The 23,354-nt window shown below is 39.4% G+C and overlaps 1 protein-coding gene across 8 annotated transcripts in view; it reads right to left on the bottom strand.

The window, feature by feature from the left end:
• The window catches only part of LTBP1 (latent transforming growth factor beta binding protein 1), a 182,722-nt gene that overhangs the window by 8,050 nt on the left and 151,318 nt on the right, over positions 1-23,354 (bottom strand). For 7 of the 8 annotated variants that reach the window (XM_083858430.1, XM_083858429.1, XM_083858425.1 and 4 more), the window contains 5 exons: positions 14,598-14,780; positions 13,206-13,292; positions 10,695-10,823; positions 9,227-9,367; positions 6,756-6,926 (listed from right to left, as the gene is read on the bottom strand). In XM_083858430.1, the coding sequence (XP_083714556.1) occupies positions 6,756-6,926; positions 9,227-9,367; positions 10,695-10,823; positions 13,206-13,292; positions 14,598-14,780 (711 nt within the window). The remainder of the gene's footprint in view (positions 1-6,755; positions 6,927-9,226; positions 9,368-10,694; positions 10,824-13,205; positions 13,293-14,597; positions 14,781-23,354) is intronic. The other variant, XM_083858426.1, reaches the window with a different exon arrangement.

The following is a 23,354-nucleotide window of genomic DNA, read 5'->3' as shown; positions in this document are numbered from 1 at the left end:
TAGGTCTTATACCCAAAATACTCTCTTAATACTGTATGTTCTGTTTAGCTGTCCAAGTAGTGTAGACTAAATCTCTTGTCTTTTATAATGTGTTGATTCAGTCACTAGGTGCTTGGGCAATAAACCCAATGGGAGCAACAGCGACTCACCTAAGAAACCAACAGTAGAAATTCAGGACCAGTAACAACGATAAGTTATCTATTCTGCTAAGTTATCTATTCCACCTTTCTCAGCTTGTCTTTTTCTTTTTTTTTTTTTTTTTTTTTTTTTTTTTTTTTTTTTTTTTTTTCTCACAGGGAAGAAAAGGGTGGGCAGAGAGGAGAGTACGAAGACTAAAAGGTATATGGGGGGGGCTGCATTCTGCAAAGGTCATGAAAACTGGTGTTTTGAAATAAGGTAGATATGAGACTTGGATCCCTGACAAAAATGAACCCGTCACAGTGCCCCAGTGGAGGATAGAACAAGTTACAGCAATGACACTTTCTGTTGTTTTAAACTTTTCCCCTTGCTATGCTATATTCCTACAGTTCAAATTAAAAATAACGTATTTTGCATCTCTGTGATGTGTGTTGGTCACAGTTTTCCAGGGGAGGGAACAAAATGAACAGAGTGCTGTAAGATTTGTGGGTGAAAGCATGACAGGTGCACAGAAGCTTGCAGGCAACTATTCAAATGGCAGAACAGCATGACATTGCCCTAGGGAGATCACCAGAGGAGACTGACATCAAGAGGGTGGTAAGGGCGCACAGACCAAGAGAGAATGTGTAATTACCCCGAATGACAGAAACATTTTAGTTGCCACAGAAATCAATGCTCACTTTGAAAAGAATCTTTCAAGTAAATTTGAAATAAAATGTTCTGTAATTCCCAATGAATGAAGAAGCCTTTTTCTATATGAATTTATTTTTTCTGCTCACTCATCTCTTTGCTGTGATCAGGGACAATACAACTACAGTTCAAGAGGAAAAACAACCCCTTTGTTTTTAACATAATTTAGTCTACATTGGTCCACATGTTTCTAAGTTTTTCTCATAAGTTGCAAATGAAGCATAGAGACAGCTTGTTATATAACTTAGGGTGGCTATTATAAAAGGAAGCTGATGTATGCTTCCAAAAATGTAAAGGGCATTTTTGAAGTCAGATGTATTGCATATTAAATAAGTGTTAGGGGATTACATCTAGACACACATGTGTACTGGCAGAAATGTCAGCTGTAATTGGTGATGAAAGCTCAGCTGACAGAGACCACACGATATAAATTGGATGGACTGACTGGCTTTTAGGTGCTTGTAAGCAAAAATGCAGCTGTGCAAATGTGCATCTAATTTGCATATATAGTTGTAACTGAGCAAGCCCTTGTGAGCCTTACTTGTACCTAGAGGCCTAAAAATCCTAATGTCAGAAGCACTATTCCATATTTCATGTATGTCAAGAAAATGATTATATAAAATGCTTTTATTGACACAACCATGAGACAACTACACCACAGCCAGTCAAGCTCCTGCTCATAAAGAAAGCCTTATTTCTGTTCCAGCTCCTCAGAAATGTCACCATCACACACATGAAAGAAGCCAAGACTAAGACACTAAACCAGATCCTTCAAATTATTTAAGAATGCAAGAGTTTCACCAAAGATTCTGGACATTGGTTTAAATTGGTAAAGCTTATGCTGTCTCAGGAGATTGCATCATATATGAACCAAAGTTAAAGGTATTTCTGCTCTATATTTAGATGGCGCTATATGACAATTTTGATAGCTTCATTGACTTTGCTCATGGATAGATGCTAATGTTTGCAGTGAACAGCATTCATATCTATTCTACAACTTATGAAAAAGAGGATCAGTCTTAGAGGTTATTTTTCATTAGTTAAGAAGGATGTTCATATCTTCTCACGGACACACTCTAAATGAAATTTGTGAAAAAGATTCACAGTGGATGCAAAGCTCTTGCTAAACTGAAATAATTACCAAACTGATTGTTTCAAAACCTCTTGGTAGTGACCTCTTGCTCCTCTACTAATGCTGCTCAAGTTTCCTAAAATGATCTTCCCTCTCCTTTTGCTCCAAGTAGATAGTTAAAAGTTGTAGTAGAAGTCAGGTTGTTTCTAACACAACTTTGCACTTTGGCTTTTTGACTCCTTGCTGATTTCCATATACACTTGGAATGTGAGGTTCCATGAGAAAGAACCTTTAGCCCAAAGCTACTCTGCATATCTTTCCTAACATTCAGAAAAAGCCCTGAAACTCTTCACAACAGAAATTAAATCAGCCAAAAATCTGCACAACTGAACACAAGAATTTAAATATTCAAGGCCCAATCACTGCAATATTTTAAGCCCAGAGGATATAATCCATTTGACCAGTGTTCTTGCCACAAAGGAAGGAGGCACAATGCCATCCTAAATGGAAAGATGAGCAATGATCTACAGAAATTAATCCAGTGCCTCCCTGCTGATCTTTACCATGCCGAGAGAGGACAGATGGAAACTCATCCTTTACACACATTGGTTTTTCCTGTACTCCAGATCTTCATGAGTGACATTAGCCAGAACTTAAAGGGAACACTATGTTCTCATAATATGGAAGCTCAGCCCAGAACTAACTCATAATGTTTACAAAGGACACACAGAGTTCCTTTGCAACAAAAACGCAATCCAAACAATCTGTTCTGCCAGAAATGGGCAGAATTCAATTCCGTGTAGGCACCTCTGAGGGTCTGCATCTGAATTAGTTGTTCATTGTCCATTTCAATCCATGGAAAGACATAACCACTTCTAGGACAGCATCTCATTGTAAAGCACATGTCTAGAACAGGTCAGGGGAATATATTGCTCAGGGTGTTGATTCATCTTTCCTCATGGAAGGAAAAACTGGCAGGACCAGCATTGATGTGGGTTTCTATATAAAAAACCCAATATGAAATTGTTTAAGAGAAAACCTACATTATACAACACCTCAGGTGATTAATATTACCCACTACTCTCAGTGTTCTCCTAGCACGCGCTTTTTGCAAATGCTAAGGTGGAGATAAATAGAAAACTTCAAATACAATATAAACAGCAGGTCTTTATGTGACTTCTAAGCTCACAGAACATCTGAAACATCTGCTGACTGGAGATCTACCATTGTCTTTTCTGCAGATCTTCTAAACATAAAGTGGTTCCATAAACCCCCACAAACTAACAGAATTTAAAACTTAAGAGTAGAAAAAGTATTTCTATGGATAAACAAATAAGCAGGCTGATAAACTGAATGCCTGAGAATGTGTTAATGACATTATCTTAGTACTCCCATCAACAAAAAAGTCTAAGTTACAGATGTAATGTATAATAATGTACCCCTACTCTCAATAGTTATTAAAACATCTGCTAAAGCTACTTAGGCCCAGACTTACCTCACCCTGTTTTTCTGTATGAAAGCTTCTCCAGGCAACCAGCTACAGAAGAGAAAGTACCCTCCTTAGCTGACAGACACCTCTTTGGTTCAGGGACTCCTAACACCACCTTACCAACATCTTGAGGTGTTACCAAAGCAAAAGGTGGTACTGCACTGCAACAGCCTCAAAACTATCAGTTTGCAAATACAAAAATAGGCTGTCTCTGTAAATTCAATGCTGACTCCACCACACCATATTACTTAACATTTTCTAGCTGTTAGTTTTATCTCCTCTCTTCAAATTTCCTGTAACCATACACCTTGTCCAAAATCCATTCCAGTCCCCTAAGGGTTTCACAAATACAGACTAATGACACTGCGAGCTCAAAGAGAATACACTTCAGTAGTTCACATTTTGGCAATGGATGAAATCTGTGAAAAGCCTTTATCTGCAGTATGATGATACCATAGGATGATAATATAATTGAAAACAATGTCATTATTTGCCTGAGTCAGATGTACTCAACCACAGCACTACAGCTCATGTTTGCAGTATTTTGATCAGGACTTTGAACTAATATTTTGAGCTTGTTCCTCAATGTTGTCAACAAAATACGTATCAGTCTTACTGTTGTTAAGATGTTGCTGTCAATATTTGTTGCAATATCAACAAATGCAACTTATTTTTATCTCATTCTCTGAAAGTCTGGAGTCATTTCAGTGAGGTTTGTTTAATTAAGCACTGGTTAGTAGTTTTTAGAAACAGTAGCAACCATGTAAGTTCTGCTTTAAGGCATATTTAATATTGTATTTATTTTGCTTAATATGGATAAACTCTTACAAAAGCGCTCTATCTTCCCATTATTTTTATGCTGGATCCTACTTGAACAGAATATTTAAATCTTGTCATGAAAGATGAAAGCACTTTAAAGACAAGTTGGGTTACAAAAACTAGGGGTTATTTTTTAAAAAGTATTAATATCTTTAGAAGGGACTTGCAAAAAAAAAAAAGGTGGTAGGCCTGAATTTTCTTCTTTCTAATGGTGGTGACCAGATCTTCAGATACAATGGGACTATAAACAAGGTAAAAGAAAAACACAGATCTGTACTATGATCCAACCATTTCATGGGGAAAGTCTTGTGGTGATAATGCTTTTCACATCACCAGGTCTTCTTTAACATGTGTTACAAATCTTCAGAAAGCCCCTAACTTGGGAAATAAGCAAACATCTTCAGTAGTAAACCCAGCCAACACCATACCTAAGTATTTAAAAATGGAGAAATTCCAGATTCCCCAGCCAGGACTTGAACCTGTGACCTGATGGCCTGGAGGTGTGAAAGCACTCTCTTGAGCCAATGATATCACTTTAAGTGCTACAGACATGTCAAATGAATCATTTATTCAGTTCAGTTAGCTTTAAATTTTTCTTGGTAAATGTTCCTGAACACAGAGAAAGGCTTCCAGGTTTCTGTGTGGTTGAGTACACGTGTGTGAGGACAAATGAGCACATACCATCTCCACTACGAAATGAGAGTTTGTATGTTTGTTCTGACATAATAAACATTCAATATGCTTTTATTTTTAACTATGTTCCAATCCATAAGGATAATTTAAAGTCTTTGGGATCAAAGTATGCCTCATAGTTTCAGTTAAAGCAGATACTTCTCAATGGAAACAAAACATCACATCAAAGTTCTGTTGTGTCTGGAGGGAGAAAGATTTTTTTATCCAGCATAATGCTGTTCAGCTTTGACTAAGGATCGTCCAACTGATGTTTAGGATGTTATCCCTTGGGAATCTCCATGTAATTTTTTAAATGAATTTCTCAATTTTCTTTATAGAGCTAGTGGGGATTTGCACCCCACTGTTGGCACAGGATTGAGGCTCCAGAATCCTGTGTTCCTAATGATCAAAATACATCTAATATTTTCAGACTGAAATAGTTCCAAATTTTTTCCCTTATATCAGCACTTTTATTTAAATTAAAAGCTTCTGGGAATCCTCCATGATTGTGCTCTAGAGAAGAGTCTTAGAACTTGCAGCCTTTGTTCTGCAGCTATGTTTGGAATTTTTCATCTTCCCTTGTGAGGCAGGTTCTCTTTGCATGACCATGTTGGTGGTCCTTCTCTCTTTCTTTTCAGATTTATCCTGCTTTAAATGTAACTAGCTAGAAATCTCCTGAAGTAAATTTTGTACCTAATTTAACTCTAACAGGAACAGCTTTTCTTTGCTGTCTCAGGATTACATGCTTGCATGACAGAGATGGGTTACTCTCACCATGTGAAAAACTTTGTATGAAGAAAAACTCCTTTAATCTGCTCCATCTTTCCAATTGAGGAGTTCCAGTTCATAGCAACGATTCTTGCTATTAGCTGTTGCCCCATATTTATCTTATCACTACATTTCTTTCCATTGCATTTGTTATTCTAGCAGGTATAGTAATTTGATGTCCTCATATAAGATTTGTTCTGACAAAGACATTTCAGAGATTTCCATATCTTATAAATCAAGCTGCCATGCCCTGTTTTTCTTCTTCAGTCTTTTCCTGGGGTAAGCTTTAGCCAGGAGTTACCCCAGCCAACATTGTCAAAATCATATGCTTTTTTTTTTTCACTTGCTGCATTTCCAAAGCAAACTCAAACAAGTAAAGATATCTAAGAACAGGTTCAGGGACCTTGCAAATAAATTATAAAAGCATAAAAGCCAAGCAGACAGAAACAACCACATTATTGCTTCACTGAGCTTTTCTATGTAGTTTTTTAATTCCTGGGTTTTTGCTACAAGTAAAACATGTATTCCTTTAGCCCAAACATTACCATTTGAGTAACACAGGCCTAAGTAAAAATCCAGGAATGTTAACAATAAAATGCTTTAGCAGTGCAGGATAGTATTCCTACATGGAAAGACATATCACTGAAAGACACATTTATAGTAAGAAAGCTGCATCCAAACTAGACTGCGTATACCAGGGCTGATATATCTCAGGCACAGCATGACATACACCTATGCTGCTTCCACTGGCCCCAGTCCCAGAAATAAATTTGTGTGTCAATGACATTTCTCTGTGTATCCATTCAGCTTTTGTAGTCATCACAAGTAGCACCTTCTACCTGAAATATCACGGAAGAGTATCTGATTTCCAAACTCGTAAACAAAATACAGTCTTTTAAAAACACGACAGACAGCTTTCTTTTTAACACTAGATTGTACCTCCTGGAAATTCTTCAGTCCTTACTGGCAACCCAATTTCCCTTCACTTGAGAGGCTGGGGGTTTTTTGTTCTTTCTTACACAGAAAGGCACAGGTACAGACGCAAGGGATGAAAGTGAAGAAGTATTTCCAGTTTCATTCTCAGACGCGACGCGCGCGTTTCCTTACCCGACTCCTTCATGGGGCACAGCGCGCACTGCATGCCCCAGGCCTCCCCGTACAGGCAGCAGCACTCCGTGTACGTGGTCTGCTTCCCAACCAGTGGCCGACTGCACACAAAATCCTCACTGAGGTGCTGCCAGCAGAGGTCCTGGTAGACCTCAGCTTCTTCCGTTTGTTCTGATGGAGAAGACAGGATAAGGTCATCATCACAGCACTGTTATTTAAATAAGACACTGGTATAATGGTAAATTTTATAAATTTAGATTAGAAAAGTAGCTTGGCTTTACAGACTTTGCTGAATACTAATTTAAGCCTTAGAAGTTGTGACCTTTCAAAGTGCCTGAGGGGGCTCATCTCTTGAATATTCAGCTTTGGAAAAATCTTAAAAGGTTCTGAGTTGTCACATTAAGCCTATTTAAAAGCACATTGTGTTGCATACCCCAAACCCAAATCTTTCTAAATCATAGTCTTTGTTGAATACTTAACATGGATTCAGCTCAGCTCCCATGGAAGTTAACAGAGCTTGACAAAAACCAGCATTGGGAGAGAGGTGAATCTTTGGGGAACTCCATCCACACAATGGATCTTTAAAAGTTACTTTGCTTTTCTTATATTGCCATCAATGGCATCTGAAAGAACTTTTACAACTAGGGCAGAGCTGAACAAAAATGTTACATGGGCTCCCTGGGAGACTGGACAAATACTTGGAAGAGAGAGTCCCATTAACTAAACAGACAAACTACATCAGCCTCAGGAAATCCCCTGAGCTGAAAATAGCTGAAGGCTGAGAGAGTGCTGGGGAGGGTGAAGAGAAGTATTGTTTATCTGCCCTCCTGGTCTCTAATCATCCACTTACAGCTATTGTTAGAGACAGAGCACTGCTGTGAACTACTGTCACATTCTTATGGACATTAACAAAAAACCGTATTTTTGTCAAGGCTGGAATATTTCAGAGGCATAATAGTTTTGACATAGATCTCAGAAGAAACCATTCCCAGTCCCAGCAAGTTCTGATCACTGCTGATCAGAAGGAGAGGAACTGTAAGCTTACTCTTCCACTTGGAATGTAAAAACCTCAGCACAACTGTTTTGTGAAGACATCTGCAAGGTTTTGATTTTGTTCCAACACAGAGTGAAAAATAAGTGTTGTCACAAACCAAGGTTCTGTTTTGTCTGTGCATATCCACTTAGTGCATTTTTACGTTATGCCTGGGTGACTACAGAGCTGAAACCACACCCAAGAGCAAAACTGAATTCTGAATGCACGAAGGTGATCACAACTTAGATACCTATTCTACTAAGAGCTTGCCAGAACACGCATTGAAAAGCAGCAGTGGGTCTCTGCAACCAACTCCAAATTCTGGTGGCAGCAAAGGAACCAGCCTGCCCTCTCCCCCTCTGTGTGAGGGGGACATTGCCAGCATCGATACAAGGCTTGAGTGCTTTGTGCTGGCTGAGATGATCAGTGCTGTGTCAGCCTGAATGTCTTATGACACAAGACCCTTTGGGCTCTTGCATTCTCTTCACATCCTAGATGAACCCAAAGGACAATCTTGCTCTTAGTTTGTTTAACTGAAGATTGAACAATAGAAATGCTGTGGTTCTTTCACAGCTCCAGGCAACAGGGGACCACATTACTCCTCAAAATATCAGCCTTACAATTTGGAGTGACTAAAGTGGGCATTCAGCTGTATTCCCATTTCGTTTTACAGAAGCATCTCAGGAAAATTCACTGCAACTTGCAGGAACCAGACGTCCAGATTTATGGCTGTACAGTGCCAGCATTAAATCAAACCCATTGTAACAATTCTTTCGAAGACACGAGTGGCATAGACAAAGCTGTGCAGACTGCATAACGCTCTGGATTTCTGAGACGTTTCTAAGAATCTCATAGTATCTAACATTTTTTTCTGAAATCAGTGTCTACTGAAATGAAAAGAACACACAAAAATGTTACTTTAACAGTGATGCTGAAGCCCACAGCCTGAAGCTGTGAGCTCAATGTACCTTCAATGTTAATCAATTGAAGGCACACATACAATCTTAGCTATTTCCTTCTATATCCTGTCATTCCTGTTTTTATTTTACTTTAGTAGAACTGAATCTTGAGACTTAGCCTGCAGCCAAACCCCAGCCTTACTGAGACAGCAAGCAGGCTGTGCCTCATTACCTACAAGGCTGGACAAGGCAGACGCAGAGCTGGTGAACTGGCTGAAGACTCCTCAGCCCGAGCCTAATCTCACAATACTTCCAGCAATGTCCTGTCTGTATAGGCAAAGTGGAGCACTGTGGAGTCCTACATCACGATGCCTTCTGGATCAACAGGCGACGGTCCAAGCATTGCCTTCCAAAATCCTCCAGACGAGCAGGCTCATCCAAGGATGACCCAGTCTAAGCTTAGACTTTGGGTCTGTAGCCATGTCAGCACCACCTCGTAGAGGTGTACTCACTTCAGTAATATGTATAATGGATCATACCACTCGAATCTGCTGGTCTGATGCATCGCTTTTCTGTTGCGTCCAAAACCATTGGGTGTGTACAGAAACAGTTGTAAGATCCTTCTGTGTTAATGCACTGGCCATCAATACAGCTGTTTGGGTCCTGACATTCATCCGTGTCTTTAAAATGGAAGGAAATGTATCAAGGAGAGCCAGCACAAAGTATTTGCATTGTGTTAATCTATGTTTCTATTTTCCTATATTAGGAGCAGACTTCACTGCATGCCTTCTTGTAAATTACCACAAATACCCATTGCTGGCAAAAAAATCCTGCCTGTGCCCATGGAGGAGGACAGACATCTGAAGGATGACCTCCTGTCCTCAAGTCTAAGGGAGATAGTAGGGAGAAGTACTAGGGAGGATAAGGAGGCTTGTTGGAGGGATTGCAGTGCCAGGAATACCCTGCACCCAGTACAGCTGCCACTGGTTCCCACATTCGTTTCCCTTTAGGACAATACCAGCAGGCATTTGAGGTGGGCATACTCTTAGTGATTCTTCATGAGCTTGTCAGAAGAAGGGATCACCTTACCTAGCCGTGGTAGTTATATTTCTTAGTTTGTCTTGGAAAGTAAAAGCTGAAATTAAGCTCGAAGGGAAGAGCAGGCCACTTCGGATAAATTACATTTAATCAGCTAAAATCCCACCCTTTGTAAAGAATAATCATAGAATCCCAAGGTAAAAGGCTCTCTTTCTGCAGTTGCAAAAATTGCTTCCTTTCATTATGCTATTCTGCACATTATACATGGTTCTCTGCTTACAAAGCAAAAGCCAGGGTCATGGTCATGAGTAATTTTCAGTTGAATACCAGAACCAAAGGAGTACAAGGTTGTGCAGGCTAAAATGGGCTTATCAATGACCTCAACTGTAATTTCACATTGCATATTAACTCCTTGTGGAAAATATCTGTCCTTGGAACAAAAAAAATAAAGTCTGCGTTAATTTGATTTAGTATAGTAAACCCAGAACACTTACCAAATGAAAGGTGAGATTCAACATACAGTTTTCACTGCTCACCCCATATACAAAGAACAGAAGGCTAAATTGTACCAGAGTGAAGCAGCAGTGTGCATGTAAGGAGAGAGTCCCCTCTGATCACTTTGTGCTGTCTGCATTAAGGCTGGCACCAGCTCTTGACTATGCACTCAAGGGAACAAAAGGCTGTTCTGGAGATGCAAACTACTGGGAGTAATTTGCTGAAAAAGGAGGCAAATAAAGCAAACCCTGCTCTACATGCCACAGCTATGTCATCCAGAATTGCTGCTCAGCCAAGCAGAAGGAAGGGAAATGACCCAATGTGTCTTGCAAACTGCTACAAGAGCCCAGAGGCCCAGTGTTTCTCCCCTTACTGGGAATGCCACAGCTCTGATGGGAATCCTGCTGCACAAGTCTGCTTGTTTTGCCCATCTGCATACCATTATAATGACAAGACCACTTTAAATAAACTTACCAAAGCACTGGAGCTTAACAGGGTCATAGTATGTGCCTTGTTTGCAGTAGCACTCATAACCTGGCTGTGTATTCAAACAGAAGCCGTTTTTACAGATTTCTTGTCCAAAGAGTTGGCATTCATCAGCATCTGGGGAGGAAACATTAAAGGCTGTGTTACCATTGTTATTATGATGCCACATAGACAAGCAAGATGGAATAAATCCTATACACACTTCTCTGTTCAGGCAAACTTCAGTTTAAATAGAAAATCCCAGGAGCACAGATATTCACAGAAAAAAAAAAAAAAAAAAAAAAACAACAACAACAACAAAAAAAAAACCTCTGACAACTGGTGTGGAAGAGGCTATGTAGCCAGAATGGAAAAGGAAAAATTGGTGGACTGTTACTTCCCCTTGTCAGAATTAAGTCCTGTGGCACACAGAGACTAGAATAAACTGCAGTTTCCCTTTCATTCCTTTGGTATCGCATTGCTCTTAACTCCAAGCAAAAAATATGAACAATATGGCCTGTGTTTTCCCCTATAATTTGCTTTACTGAAGGTATTCACACCATAGATCTAATTTAAGCACACCATCTGGTTACCAAACTAATGAAGCAGATATGCCTACGGATGGACTCTGTGACTGCTCCTCCCTTTGCACAGTTTAGTGACTGCTGTGCATGGTAGGAAATCTTCCTATCTGCACTGCTCACGGCTGTTTCTCAAAGCATAACTTCAGTGCAGCCTTCTCCCACAGAGGACCAGTTGTGTCTGAGGCTGAGCACAGGGCACCAATCGCTACAGAACTAGTGACAGCTGACAAAGAGAATCTACCACACTTTCAAATGAGGCTAAATGTTTTCAGGGAGGTTTCATGGAAAATATATGCCAGCTCATATATAGCTTTTCACAGTTGTACACGTATTTTCCCAGTCTTGTATTTATGTATTTGTTACCGTTGGAATTCCATTCACTTCCTTTCTTCCAGCCTACTTGTCATTTGCTAGACCTATTTAGAGTAGTCTGTTAAAGTTAGGTTGGTAGAAAAATGGCAATAAAAAGCACAGCTTAAAGTAGGTCATTCTTCTCTCAGTACCAATTGTTTTAATCCACTGTCTTCTATATATTTACTCCCTGTTTATTTTGGGGCAGCACAGATTTTATCCCAAAGCTATCATTTCCAGCTGTACAGTGGTTTTAAAGGTTAATCATTCAAATGCTTCCTTTTTTTCAGAAGAACTGAAAGATCTAGAAAACAATTTATTTCTACATTCACTCTTCCAGCCACTAAGTGGCTACAAACATTAAATATTTTGACTGTTTAGCAGCAACAACAATGCAAAGATTAATAAGAAATGTCATGTTCACATCTGGTTTTTTCCATGGAACATGGATGTTTGTCTGGAGAAAAATGGGAAAGCCTGGAAGCAAAGCCAAGGAAGGCTAGCAGGCCTAGCCCTTCTGACAGGTAATTCCAGTAAGAAAACAGGAATTGCTCCTACAAGCAGAAGCTTGTGGACAAAAGCAACAGTAACATTTAAGTTACTGTAATAGAGAAAGATCATATTACCAAAAGAACACATTAGTAAAAGTTGTTTATCTATTTAGTGTTTGTCCTTCTTGCCATTCCCAAGATTTTACAAATAAATTTACTGAAAAGGGAAGAAGTCTCATTATGGCAGGGATTTATGGAAGATATTTCCAGATGAACTATTTCCACGTTTTAGTATTTATAGCAGCTAGAGATATTATCAACCCTGAGGTAGCACAAAAATAACACTGATTTTATCTGAGACGCTTTTGGATATGCTGCATACAAAAGCAAGTTCCAAACCCTCATTGTGAATATATACAGAAATCTTAGCTCTGTAAAGATAAACAACACCCTTAAACAATCCCTGAACAAAAATACTCTCAGACACTTTAAGATGAGTTCTGTGACAGTCTTAAAAATTACTAATATTTATTGCTACATCTCAAACCTAAAAATAAATTTTGCTGATCTCACTTCTCCCTCTTGGTGATGTCAGCTCCCCCCCACCCACATTCACCAACTTCTATGACTGATTTCTTTACTACTACTGGACTACCACCAGTAATTACTCTATGAAGTTCTGTACTGAAAATATCATTGCTGAACTTCTCTTCAGTTTTTATATTCATTCTCCCTTGCAGGCCAAACATTCAACAGAACTCTCTCTTCTCTTCCAACTCCCCATATGTATATTTACAAATTTAAGTTGGCATTGTATTCCATATATAAACGAGTATTTGTGGTTTGTGGTCACAGCACCTACTCTCACAGTATATAGCACTTAGTAGAAATTAAATCAGAGTATTACAGAGACTGTGTAATTGACATTCTTAACTACCTGTAAAGTGATGATTTTCAGTAATGTTTAATACTACAAACTGATGTATCACCTAATAAAATATGAATTAGTATGTTTACATTCCTGGCTCACATTTCTAGTCAATCAACTACCAGAACTTCTGGACTAATTGAACTTAGTACAAGTCAGTACTGACCTTTGTAATTCTGAGCAAGAAGCCCGTAAGATGATTCTCCAGAGGGAATGAAACCTTTTCCTTCAGGACACAAATCAGTAAATTCAGCTGAGAAAGAAAGAAAGCAAAAAATTATGTAGTTAAGAAGAAGGTATTCACATATGTAGTTTTACATGTATTTCAGGGTACTTTGAGATATCTGCCTTGTTTGCATCTATCAGGCAATCATACACGCCTTTAGTTTAATGGGGGATGTTAAATGCCACAGCCTGATTTTCCCCTGCTCTCAGTGTGCAGAGATAGCTTTCATGAATCTCACTAGGGTGCCCACAGCATCACAGAGCTCCAGGCAAGCTCATTTCTCTTGCTCTTTGGCAGGAGAATGCAGTCCTTACTAGGTTTCATGGTGCACTGCAGTTATAACAATAACAGTAGCCAAATTATCTTAATTAAAGCTAGCATGGGCCTCTCTGAGCTACTCTGCAAGCTGTAATCTAGGCATATTCCAACTGAGATACAAACCCCTGTCCACATTCTTCAGTCTTCATACAGGAAAAACACTAATCGACTGCAACAGGAGAACATGGTGTGCATTACAGAAAGAAATTCTTTCAAGTGTCTTGGAGACTATACAGAATCAAACAAACCTATCCAAGCAGAGAGGCCCCTTTTTCATCATGCATTTCATTTCAGTTTGACCGATTCTAAGATATAGTTAAAACAGGAATTAAACGTGACAATGCATTTCTGTGAAAAGCAATCTTTAGGATTTAATCTCAAAAAGTTTACACATGTTCTCTCTTATGTGATTCTTTTCCAGCTGGATTCTGAATTTCAGCCATCCCTGTTTATGTTTCAAGTACTGTTTTCAAAATTTGTGACAAATATCACATGGCTCTGTTTGACTAATTTAATATTTAGAGGTTAAAGAATGGTCTGCAGAGAACATTATTAACTGAATTGTTCAGTAAGTTGCAAAATGTAAAACTAACATATATTGCTAAGCTATAGTGCTGTAGAAACAGCATTACAAAGACTAGCTGCAACCTCAAAAATGTTGTAATGGCTATCTTTGTTTTCCAGCTTGTGGAAAAATTCTAACGTGTTACCATAGCACCTGCAAAAAGCTTTTGTGAAAGCCTGTATTAGCTTAAAATCAGTTGGTGTTAACACTGCTCAGTAACAGGTTCTTCTTATCCCTAGAGCAACTGCAGAGAAGCCAATGGATTTACACTAGGTACGAATTATTTTTATAACTCTTTCCTCTGGGAAGGGTTCCTATGGATAAGTCATGACTAAATACTACAGAATATGGGATTTAATGGGCAAGCCTTCTCTAAAGGCAAAGCACACTCTGTTAACATAAATACAATACTTCAAAAGCTTGCAAAGGGACAGAAGGCCTCCTCTTACCAGTTCCAACGACAGGGCATGGGAAGATTTCACAGTTATCACCCCAACCAGCACCCAAGGTACAGCAGCATTCTTGTTTGGTTACATTGGATGTAAGCACGTTGTCACAGAAATTAGCATCATTCAGATTGTAGTAGCACTCCTTCTTTCCATCTTCCTGTTGATCAGCCTCTATTGGCATTTCTAAGGCAGAAAAGAAAACATGAACCACACAAGATGACACATAAAATTAGGCACTTTTTGGGAGGTCAAAAGAGCAGGGAAGAAAATGATTAAGTATGAATTTTGGTTTAACTTTTTGACATTAGAAAGAATGACAGAAGTCAATGACTTTCCTTTGGCTTTTTTAGACCTGTTCTCCACTTGACCATAAAAGGATTCCTCCAATTTGCACTTCTATAGTTTTCAAGCAATACATGAAGTACCTGCTCTCATGTTATGGCCACGCCCAACTATTGACAGGATGCTCTTCACATATGAATCCAAAAGTTCTTCACAGAGGTAAGCAAGTATTACCATCCCATTTTTTCAGATAAAGGAGCTAAGGCATGAACTGAAAAGACTCAGTTTTCAAAAGAATGAGCATTTACAGCCCCTTTTAATTTCACTGGGAAAAAAGCATGCTCCACATTAGAATACAATGCCCTTTATGATTTTTGCAAAAGTAACTTACTGACTTCACGGTAAGCAAAGGAATATAATACAGATGTCAAGTTAACTGACTCTGTATTTTACTTTAAAATAGGAATCCAGCCAAGAAGGCAGATTTATTGCCTTAAGCACTGAGTGAGTCCTCTCATAATATTTATACGGACTGGAGGCAAAATAGTCTGTCCCACAGATCCAATAAATACCCTATCAGTATAATAGTCAAAGACCTTTCGAAAGCAAGGTACTCCTATAGTACCCCAAGAAGTGATTTTGAAAAGAATTACCTATTTAAAGCTTCTGAGTTTGCAGAACTCTGTCTACCTAACATTTCACTTCACAAAAGTCATCATCAAGGGCTCAGAAGTGGGAACTACCATGTAAAATTATTATTCACACTTGATCGATATGAAAAACTCTTCACAGGCTATCAGTAAAGTAACCAAGTTCTAAAATTACATATGCTCACATTTATTAATCAAACCCAAAACTTCATTCAGGAATTCGAGATAGATAAATCTTGAGGTGACTAGCTAATTTCCTTTTTATCTAGGGAAATTCTTTATGCTTAGTACTTAACAAATGTTTAACTCACAAAATCCTATAAAGATTATTGGATGTTGGCTGACTTTTCACTCTTTGAATTTTCATTAATTTCTACCCAGGCTCTTGCACAATAAGCCAAGAATGAGACATTTCTCAAGGGACACAGCTATTGAGGCAGGAATCAGAACCTCTATTTTAAAGAGTGACAGGGCATTTCAAGATGCTACCGCAACAAATGTTGGTTTGATGGTGCATCAGGAAAACTGTAACAGAGTTGCTAGCAGACACGGTGGGATGACTTGCACAACTGGAGCACTGCAATAAAGGGTTATAAACTCTTGAGAAGGGACACGCAAGGAAACAGAGGCGGTGGCGTTGCCCTGTGTGTTAGGGAGTGTCTCAATTGTCTGGAGTTGAACGATGATGATGACAGGGTTGAGTGTTTATGGGTAAGAATCAGGGGAAGGCCAACAAGGAAGGTATCCTGGTGGGAGTCTGGTGTAGACCACCCAGCCAGGATGGAGAGGCAGAAGAAATATTCTACAAGCAGCTGGGGTAAGGCTCACGATCCCTGGCCTTTATTGTTGTGGTAGACTTCAGCATACCAGATGTCTGCTGGAAATACAACACAGCACAGAAGAAGCAGTCTAGGAGATTCCTGGAGTGCATGGAAGAGAACTTCCTGACATATCTGGTGAGGAAGTCAACCACAGGGAGGTGGCCCCACATGACTTGCTGTTTGTGACTGGCAGGTGATATGAATGGTCAGAGGCTGTATTGGGAAAAGCAATCAGGAACTGATAGCGATTGTGATTCTTTGGAAGTAAGGAAGGGTGCCAGCAGATCTGCCACCTTGGACTTCCAGAGGGTAGACTTCCACCTCCTTAGGAGACTGGTTGAGAGACTCCCTAAGGCAGCAATAATGAAGGGCAAAAGAGTCCAGGAGGGCTGGATGTACTTCAGGAAGAAAATCTTAAAGGTGCAGGAGCAGGCCATCCCTATGTGCTAAAAGATAGGACAGGAGGGAAGTTGATCAGCCTGCCTGAACAGAGAGCTTTGGCTGGAACTTGGGAAAAAACGTGAATCACCTTTGAAACAAGAGGCAAGCAACTCTGGGCGGGTTTTAAGATCCCACTTAAAGAGTGTTTGTGAGGTGGGAGCTTGAAGATAGTGATGTCCAACAAATCCTGAAGGAATTAAATGAACTTGAGCTCTTGCTACTTCAATCCTATTATCACTGCCCGCCCACATTCCTAAAAGCAGATGGAGTAAGGCAACTTTACTGAGCATGCAAATTCTAGATCCATTTGGAGAAAAGCAGATTTCAAAATGTCAGCATGGGTTGCCTATTATTGCACTTCAATAGTATGAAGATGTGTAATAGTTCTTTTGGTTTCTAATTAGAGACAGACAATTGGATTTATTTCTATTTTCCTCAGAAATGTGACTTCAGTTTTGGGAGGATGAGGGGCTGGCAGATACCTCCATTCAAATTTAGTATAATGTTGCCACCTGCAAGGCTTTGCAGTATTGCCAATATAACTAAATTGTACATTAAAGGATACACCCAAATGGCTGCTTATTTCAGCTTTGTTAGTTTAGCCTGTGGTCAACCCTCATCTGATGATTACAATTTTCCATAATGTGTTGAATTCCATCAATTGAGGTGGTTTTGTGGTATCAGTTGCTATCCAGTAGGAACTATATTAAGACTATCATGTCACAGAAATGCAGCTGAACTAAATCTGCCATTCCAAGGTAAGAGAGCAGTACTTCAGTCACCAATTTATACATTTTCCTTGGCCATTTGCCATCTGTCTAACTGAATCAAAGCCAAATCTTCATCAGAAGAGAAAGCATGGCTGTTTTCATGCTGTTTTTCAGAGAAAGAACACCAGAAGCTGCCCTGGGAGGGAGATAGTCTCATCATGTCCTTGTTTATTCTCATTTTACATATGATGTGTTTCTCCTCCCATTATCTGCTCAGCAGTTTAAATGGCTGTTGTTTACACAGCTGTAAGTGAGTGTTAGTTAAGAAGGCATCGTGAATGTTTGGAAAGCAAATGAGACATAAACCTTTTTTTTTTCTTTTTAAACCAAGACCAGTCTATGTCTAGAAGCTTATAATTTCTCTGTCACAGATTATTAACCATTTAGTAAACGGGCTGATTTCACTAGGTATGTTGACAGAAAATGAATACTTATTTTTTGTATCATTGTTTATGCTGGGTGGTTTTTTTTTTTTTGTTTTTTTTTTTTTGTTTTTTTTTTTTTTTTTTGTTAGAAAATGTAAAATATCTCTCTACTTAAGGCAGACAGGTAAAGGAAAATAATTTTACCACATTTTTGATATAACTGTTCTATTAACAGCCTATGAGAGAAATTCTGTATAGTTGCTGCTGCTTTAGATTCTGAAGTACTTCTTAGAAGTAGATTTATATACCTTAGCATAACCTTGATCAAACAATATGCTTAGCATATCTCTGATGAAAAAACATGGATCAGTAATATAAGATTGAGTGGATAATATGGATTAGCATATGCTTAGACTTCAGCATACAGTGAAATATTTGCTCAAACAGTGTTCTGTTAACAACTGTGATCTGAAAAAACCAAAACATGGAACTGATGGGATCTTAAATACTGCAAATACATACTAACAATACTTACTGATGCAATCAAAAAACTGGTTGCAAAAATGAAAAGTATTCATTATAACTTCATGACTTCTGAAAGCTTAGCAAAGACTCATGACTCTGAGCGAAGAGCTTGAGTAAGAACTCTCACTTTCAGAATCTGATTTTCAAGAATACAGTAAAAATATGTTGGTATGTACCTACTGTCAGGGTGTACTTGTTAAGATTTCTCAACTGACTCCACATGTGACAAGCTACAACAACCAACACATGCACATACAGTGCATATACATATCCATCCACATATACAATTCAGGGATTAATGCAAGTGATACACATGTAAAACTTAGTAGCTAAGACTTTGTCCACAGAAAACTGATATTCACTTAACAATTGGAAAGCCTGTAATATTTAAGAAATTCAGAATCTGTACTCATGCATCAAATTTCTAGCCTTAAGGAACCTTTTGAATCAAATTTATAAACTGTTACTTGGCAGCCTCAAATTTTTTGTGCTGGTGGTTGGTTAGATTGCAGGGTGATTGATTTTGTTTCAATATTATTCAGTCTAGAAGGGACTTACGGTTTTGGACACCAAAGCCATGATTTTAACTTATAAATCCCAACAATTACTGTTAAATACACTGCAATAAGTAATTGGTTATATTTCACGTAGCCAGGAGAAAGCAACATCTAAATCAGCTGTAGGTAGCTAAGTGGGCCCAGGTACCTCAGTGGAGATCTCCATGGTGATGCTGTGTCTGATGCACCCCAGGACAGGGTTTTCCCTCCTGGCTGCCAGGGCACTGCTGGCTCATTCAACTTGCCATTGACCAGGATCCCCAGGTCTCTCTCTGTGGCACTGCTTCCCAGCATCTCATTCCATAGTCTGTCTCTACATCCAGGGCTGTGCCTTCCCAGGTACAGAATCTGGCACTTGCCAGATGTTGAACTTCATATGGTTGGTGAGTGCTTAGCCTTCTAAATTTGTCAAAATCTCTCTGCAGGGTCCTCCTTGCCTTTGAGGGAATTAACAGTTCCTCTCAGTTTCACATCCTCTGTGAACTTGCTCTGTTTCCCTTCCAGTCCTGTGCCCAAGTCATTTATGAAGATGTCAAGAGCACAGGGCTGAGAATTGAGTCCTGTGGAACCCCCCCAGTGACAGGTCCCCAGTCTGATGTCACTCCATTCACTGTAACCCTTTGTGCCTGACCCATGAGCCAGCTGCTCACACATCCCATGACGCTGTGTGCTGGATATTTTTTCCAGAAAGATCCTGCGAGAGACAATATCAAAAGCTTTACTGCTAACCAAAAAGTTAACCATCAACTGGCTTCCCTTTATCAGCTAGGTGGGTTACCTTGTCAGAAAAGGGACTCAGGTTTGATAAGCAGGACTTTCCCCTAATGAAGACATGCTGGCTGTGACCAATGACCATGTTGTTTCCAGGTGTTTTTCAATAACTCCCAGAATAATCTTCTCCACAACTTTACCAGACACTGAAGTGAGACTGACAGATCTGTAGTTGCCAGGGTCCTCCTTCTTGCCCTTTTAGAGAATCAGTACAATGTCAGCCAGCTTCCAGTCAGCTGCGACCTCTCCAGATTCCAGAGACTGCTCAAAAATGATTGAGAGACCTCACAATGACGTACGAGGTTCTTTGAGTATTCTTGGTTAAACCCATTAGGTCACAGAGACTTACAGGGATCCAGATGGAGCAGCAGATCCTGTACAAGTTCAGGGTCAGTTATGAGTTTATAACTCTTGTAGCCATGGTCCTCCAGCTCAGATCAATAGGACCCCCTTAGCTTGTCATCCGTGTTGAAGACAGAGGCAAAGAATGCATTAAGTGTCTCTACCTTGTCTGTGATTCTGTTTGTGAAGGTGACCATCCTTATTCTGTAATGGGGCCATGTAATTTCTGTGCTGCCTTTCTCTATTCATCTATTTAAACCCCCCTCCTTTTTATTGTCCCCCACAATAGCCAGCTTTAACTCCACTTGAGCTTTGGCCACATAAATTTTCTTCCAACAGTGGCCAGCAGCATCTCTGTATTCTCATGTTATCTGACCTTCATTTCACTAGACATATACTTTATTTTTTTTCCTTAGCTCCAAAAGAAGATCCCTGCTCAGCTAAGCTGGTCTTTTGCCTCGCCTTCTTGACTTCCCATGTTTTGGAAATGCCTGCTCCTGTGCTCCTAGTCAGTGGTGCTTAAAAGGTGACCAGCACCGAATAGACGCCAACACGTCCAAGAGCACTTTCTCAGGGGACCTTGCTAACTAGCTCCCTGAGAAGCATGAAGTCTGCTATACTCCTGTCTTTAGAGTTGCATCTGGCAGTTTCCTCTTGTCACCAGATTTTAAACTTGATTGCTTCATGATCTCTGTGTCCAAGACAGCCAACAATCACCACTTCAATGATTGGAGACCCTCCTTGTTAATTAAGCAACAAATCAAAAAGGCATCTTTCCTAGTTGGCTCCCTTAGTACCTGAACCATGAAGTTAGCATCCAGGTGTTTTAGCAATCTTCTGGATCTGTTTGTGCCAGCTGTTTGTTGTTCCTAGTTAACATCTGGGAAGTTGAAGTCTCCCCAAAGGACAAGGGAAGTTGATTGAAGGTTTCTATTAGTTCCTCAAAGAGCAATTCATCAGTGTCATTGTCCTGGTTAGGTGGTTTATAGTAGACTCCCACAACGACATCCATCTTACTTGTTTGTCCCTTAATCCTTACCCGGAGACTTTAAACCGTACCACTGCCAAATGCAAGCTCCATACATTCCAGCCACCTCCCTGCCTCACCTGCCTAGCCTGTAAATATCCAGTGTGGCACTCCACACATAGTTTCATCCCACCAGGTTTCCCTTATGCCAATGATGTTGAATCTCTACAAGCACTGGTACGAAAACATTTCAAGTTTTGGCATGCCACCCCAAATCATACTTGTTATAATCCTCAAATATTCACTGTCCATTATAGCTTCTGGATTCAATGTTACGAGACCTGTTAGTAGTATATTAGTCTATATTAGTAGTTCAAATACTACATACTACAACATGCAACAGTTAAAACCACAATTATACTCAGACTTATTATGTATTACTATTACTAATTATAACTTGAAATGCATTGAGCTTGGCACTTACTAGAAATTAATCACAAATAGCTTTATATAGTTGGTTAAAAGAATAAATGAGAAGACTTCAACCCAAAGGATGCATTTTTTTCTCTCTTAGATGTACAAAGATGTATAGAACAGCAGATTTTCATCTCCTACAGAATAAAGTTCTTTCCTCTATCTTTTCTCATTTCTGAAATATTTCCTACATTTTATGAATGGCAAGGCAGAGAAGAGAGGAATGAGACAATCAAGCCTTGCACAATTTTTTGCACTTTTTTTGGTTTTTTTGACTGGAAAGTGACAATAGGGGCTTAAATTCCTGATGCATACACTGGGAGGATTGTTTCAAGGCACAGCTAACAACAGACAAATTTCTAGCAAGTGGAGTCTAAGTAAAAGGAAGTCTTGAGAGTCCTAAGGGCAAATAAGAAAAGTGTGAACACACAGCACTCCACAAATCTAATAGCCTTTAATCACATGGAAGAAAAGTCCCAAATTAAAGTAACAGTTGAACAAATGTCACCTATTTCCACTTCATACAAGGTGGACAAACGCCTATTTATGCACAAAAATACAGAAAGTGAAATAAGCAAGAGCTGGGTGAACCAGGCTGAACTATAAATATCTGCAACAGGATAACACAGATTAAATTCTTCTTTTCTGCCTTTTAAGTTCTGCCTTTCATAAGCAATGTGCAAACTAATGCTGACAGATGATGTCCATATGCACCACAGGAGCTCTGGAAGTGCTATGCCTGACTTGAGTATGTGGCTTGTCAAAGCCAGAGAGGATGTGTGGCTATTGCAGCACTCTTTGCAGCAAGAATAGTTTATAAGAAGAACTAACTGCAGCAAGAATAGTTTATAAGAAGAACTAACAATAGTCTTTTTTCCTTTTACTTTGGAAGGAAAGAGGATAGTAAGATCTCAGTTCCGAGTACTGCTGTTTTGCCTTATTCTAGTCCAAGACCATATGATGTAAAGTACTTGTCACTAGCTCCTTATGGTCTCCTATGAGAGATCTTGATGACCTTATCAAAGAAGAGACAAAGGCAAAGCACGTGTTTTGTTAGGCCTGATGAAGCCTGGAGGGGAAGGAAGAACTGTTACTTTCCAGACTGATCACGGGGCAAAGCTGTGCTCACTGCTGACAGTATAATGGAGTTAGTACTGACAGTAGAGTATCCATCTGCTGACAGTATGATCACTGACACTGTGTTCTTCATCCCCTTCCTCCCCACAGTAATGTTAGGGCATGTCCTCAAACGTCCCTTGGATGCGAGATCTTTTTTACATTACTCAGATCCTCTGCTAATTTTTTAGTTCCGGTTTTGTTTCATCAGCTAGCTGAACTCTCCTAAGTACTACTTCCTGACAGGCCCTACATTTGTCAATCAGCTGTTAATGATATTTCACAGGCAACTTCTTGAGTGTTCTTGAGTGCACATTCAGTGATCTAAATATTTGTGACTATTAGGTCATGGATATTTTAATCCTCTTTTTAAGTCTGAAAGATCATGAGTGATAGGAGAAAATACCCACAGCCTGGAAGCTGTAAAGTCAGCATCCTGACAAAAAAGCCAATTCCTCTAAGGCATTCCAGAAGCTGGATCAGCCTGGAGTGTAAGAAAACTAGGAAAAAATACCAAGATCTGCATTCTGGAGGAGAAAAAACACTGTGCAAGTAAATCGTGTCATTTCTTGTACTCTGTTCATCTTTACTGTGGGTTTGTTCCTGTCTCCAAACTGGATCAGTGCAGAAATGTGAAGACAGCTTTAAGAGTTCTAAATTAATTTTCTATTAGTGA

This window comes from Zosterops lateralis (assembly GCF_965231275.1).
Source record: "Zosterops lateralis genome assembly, chromosome: 3".
Taxonomy (NCBI): Eukaryota; Metazoa; Chordata; class Aves; order Passeriformes; family Zosteropidae; genus Zosterops; species Zosterops lateralis.
This window is presented reverse-complemented; position numbering and strand designations above follow the sequence as displayed.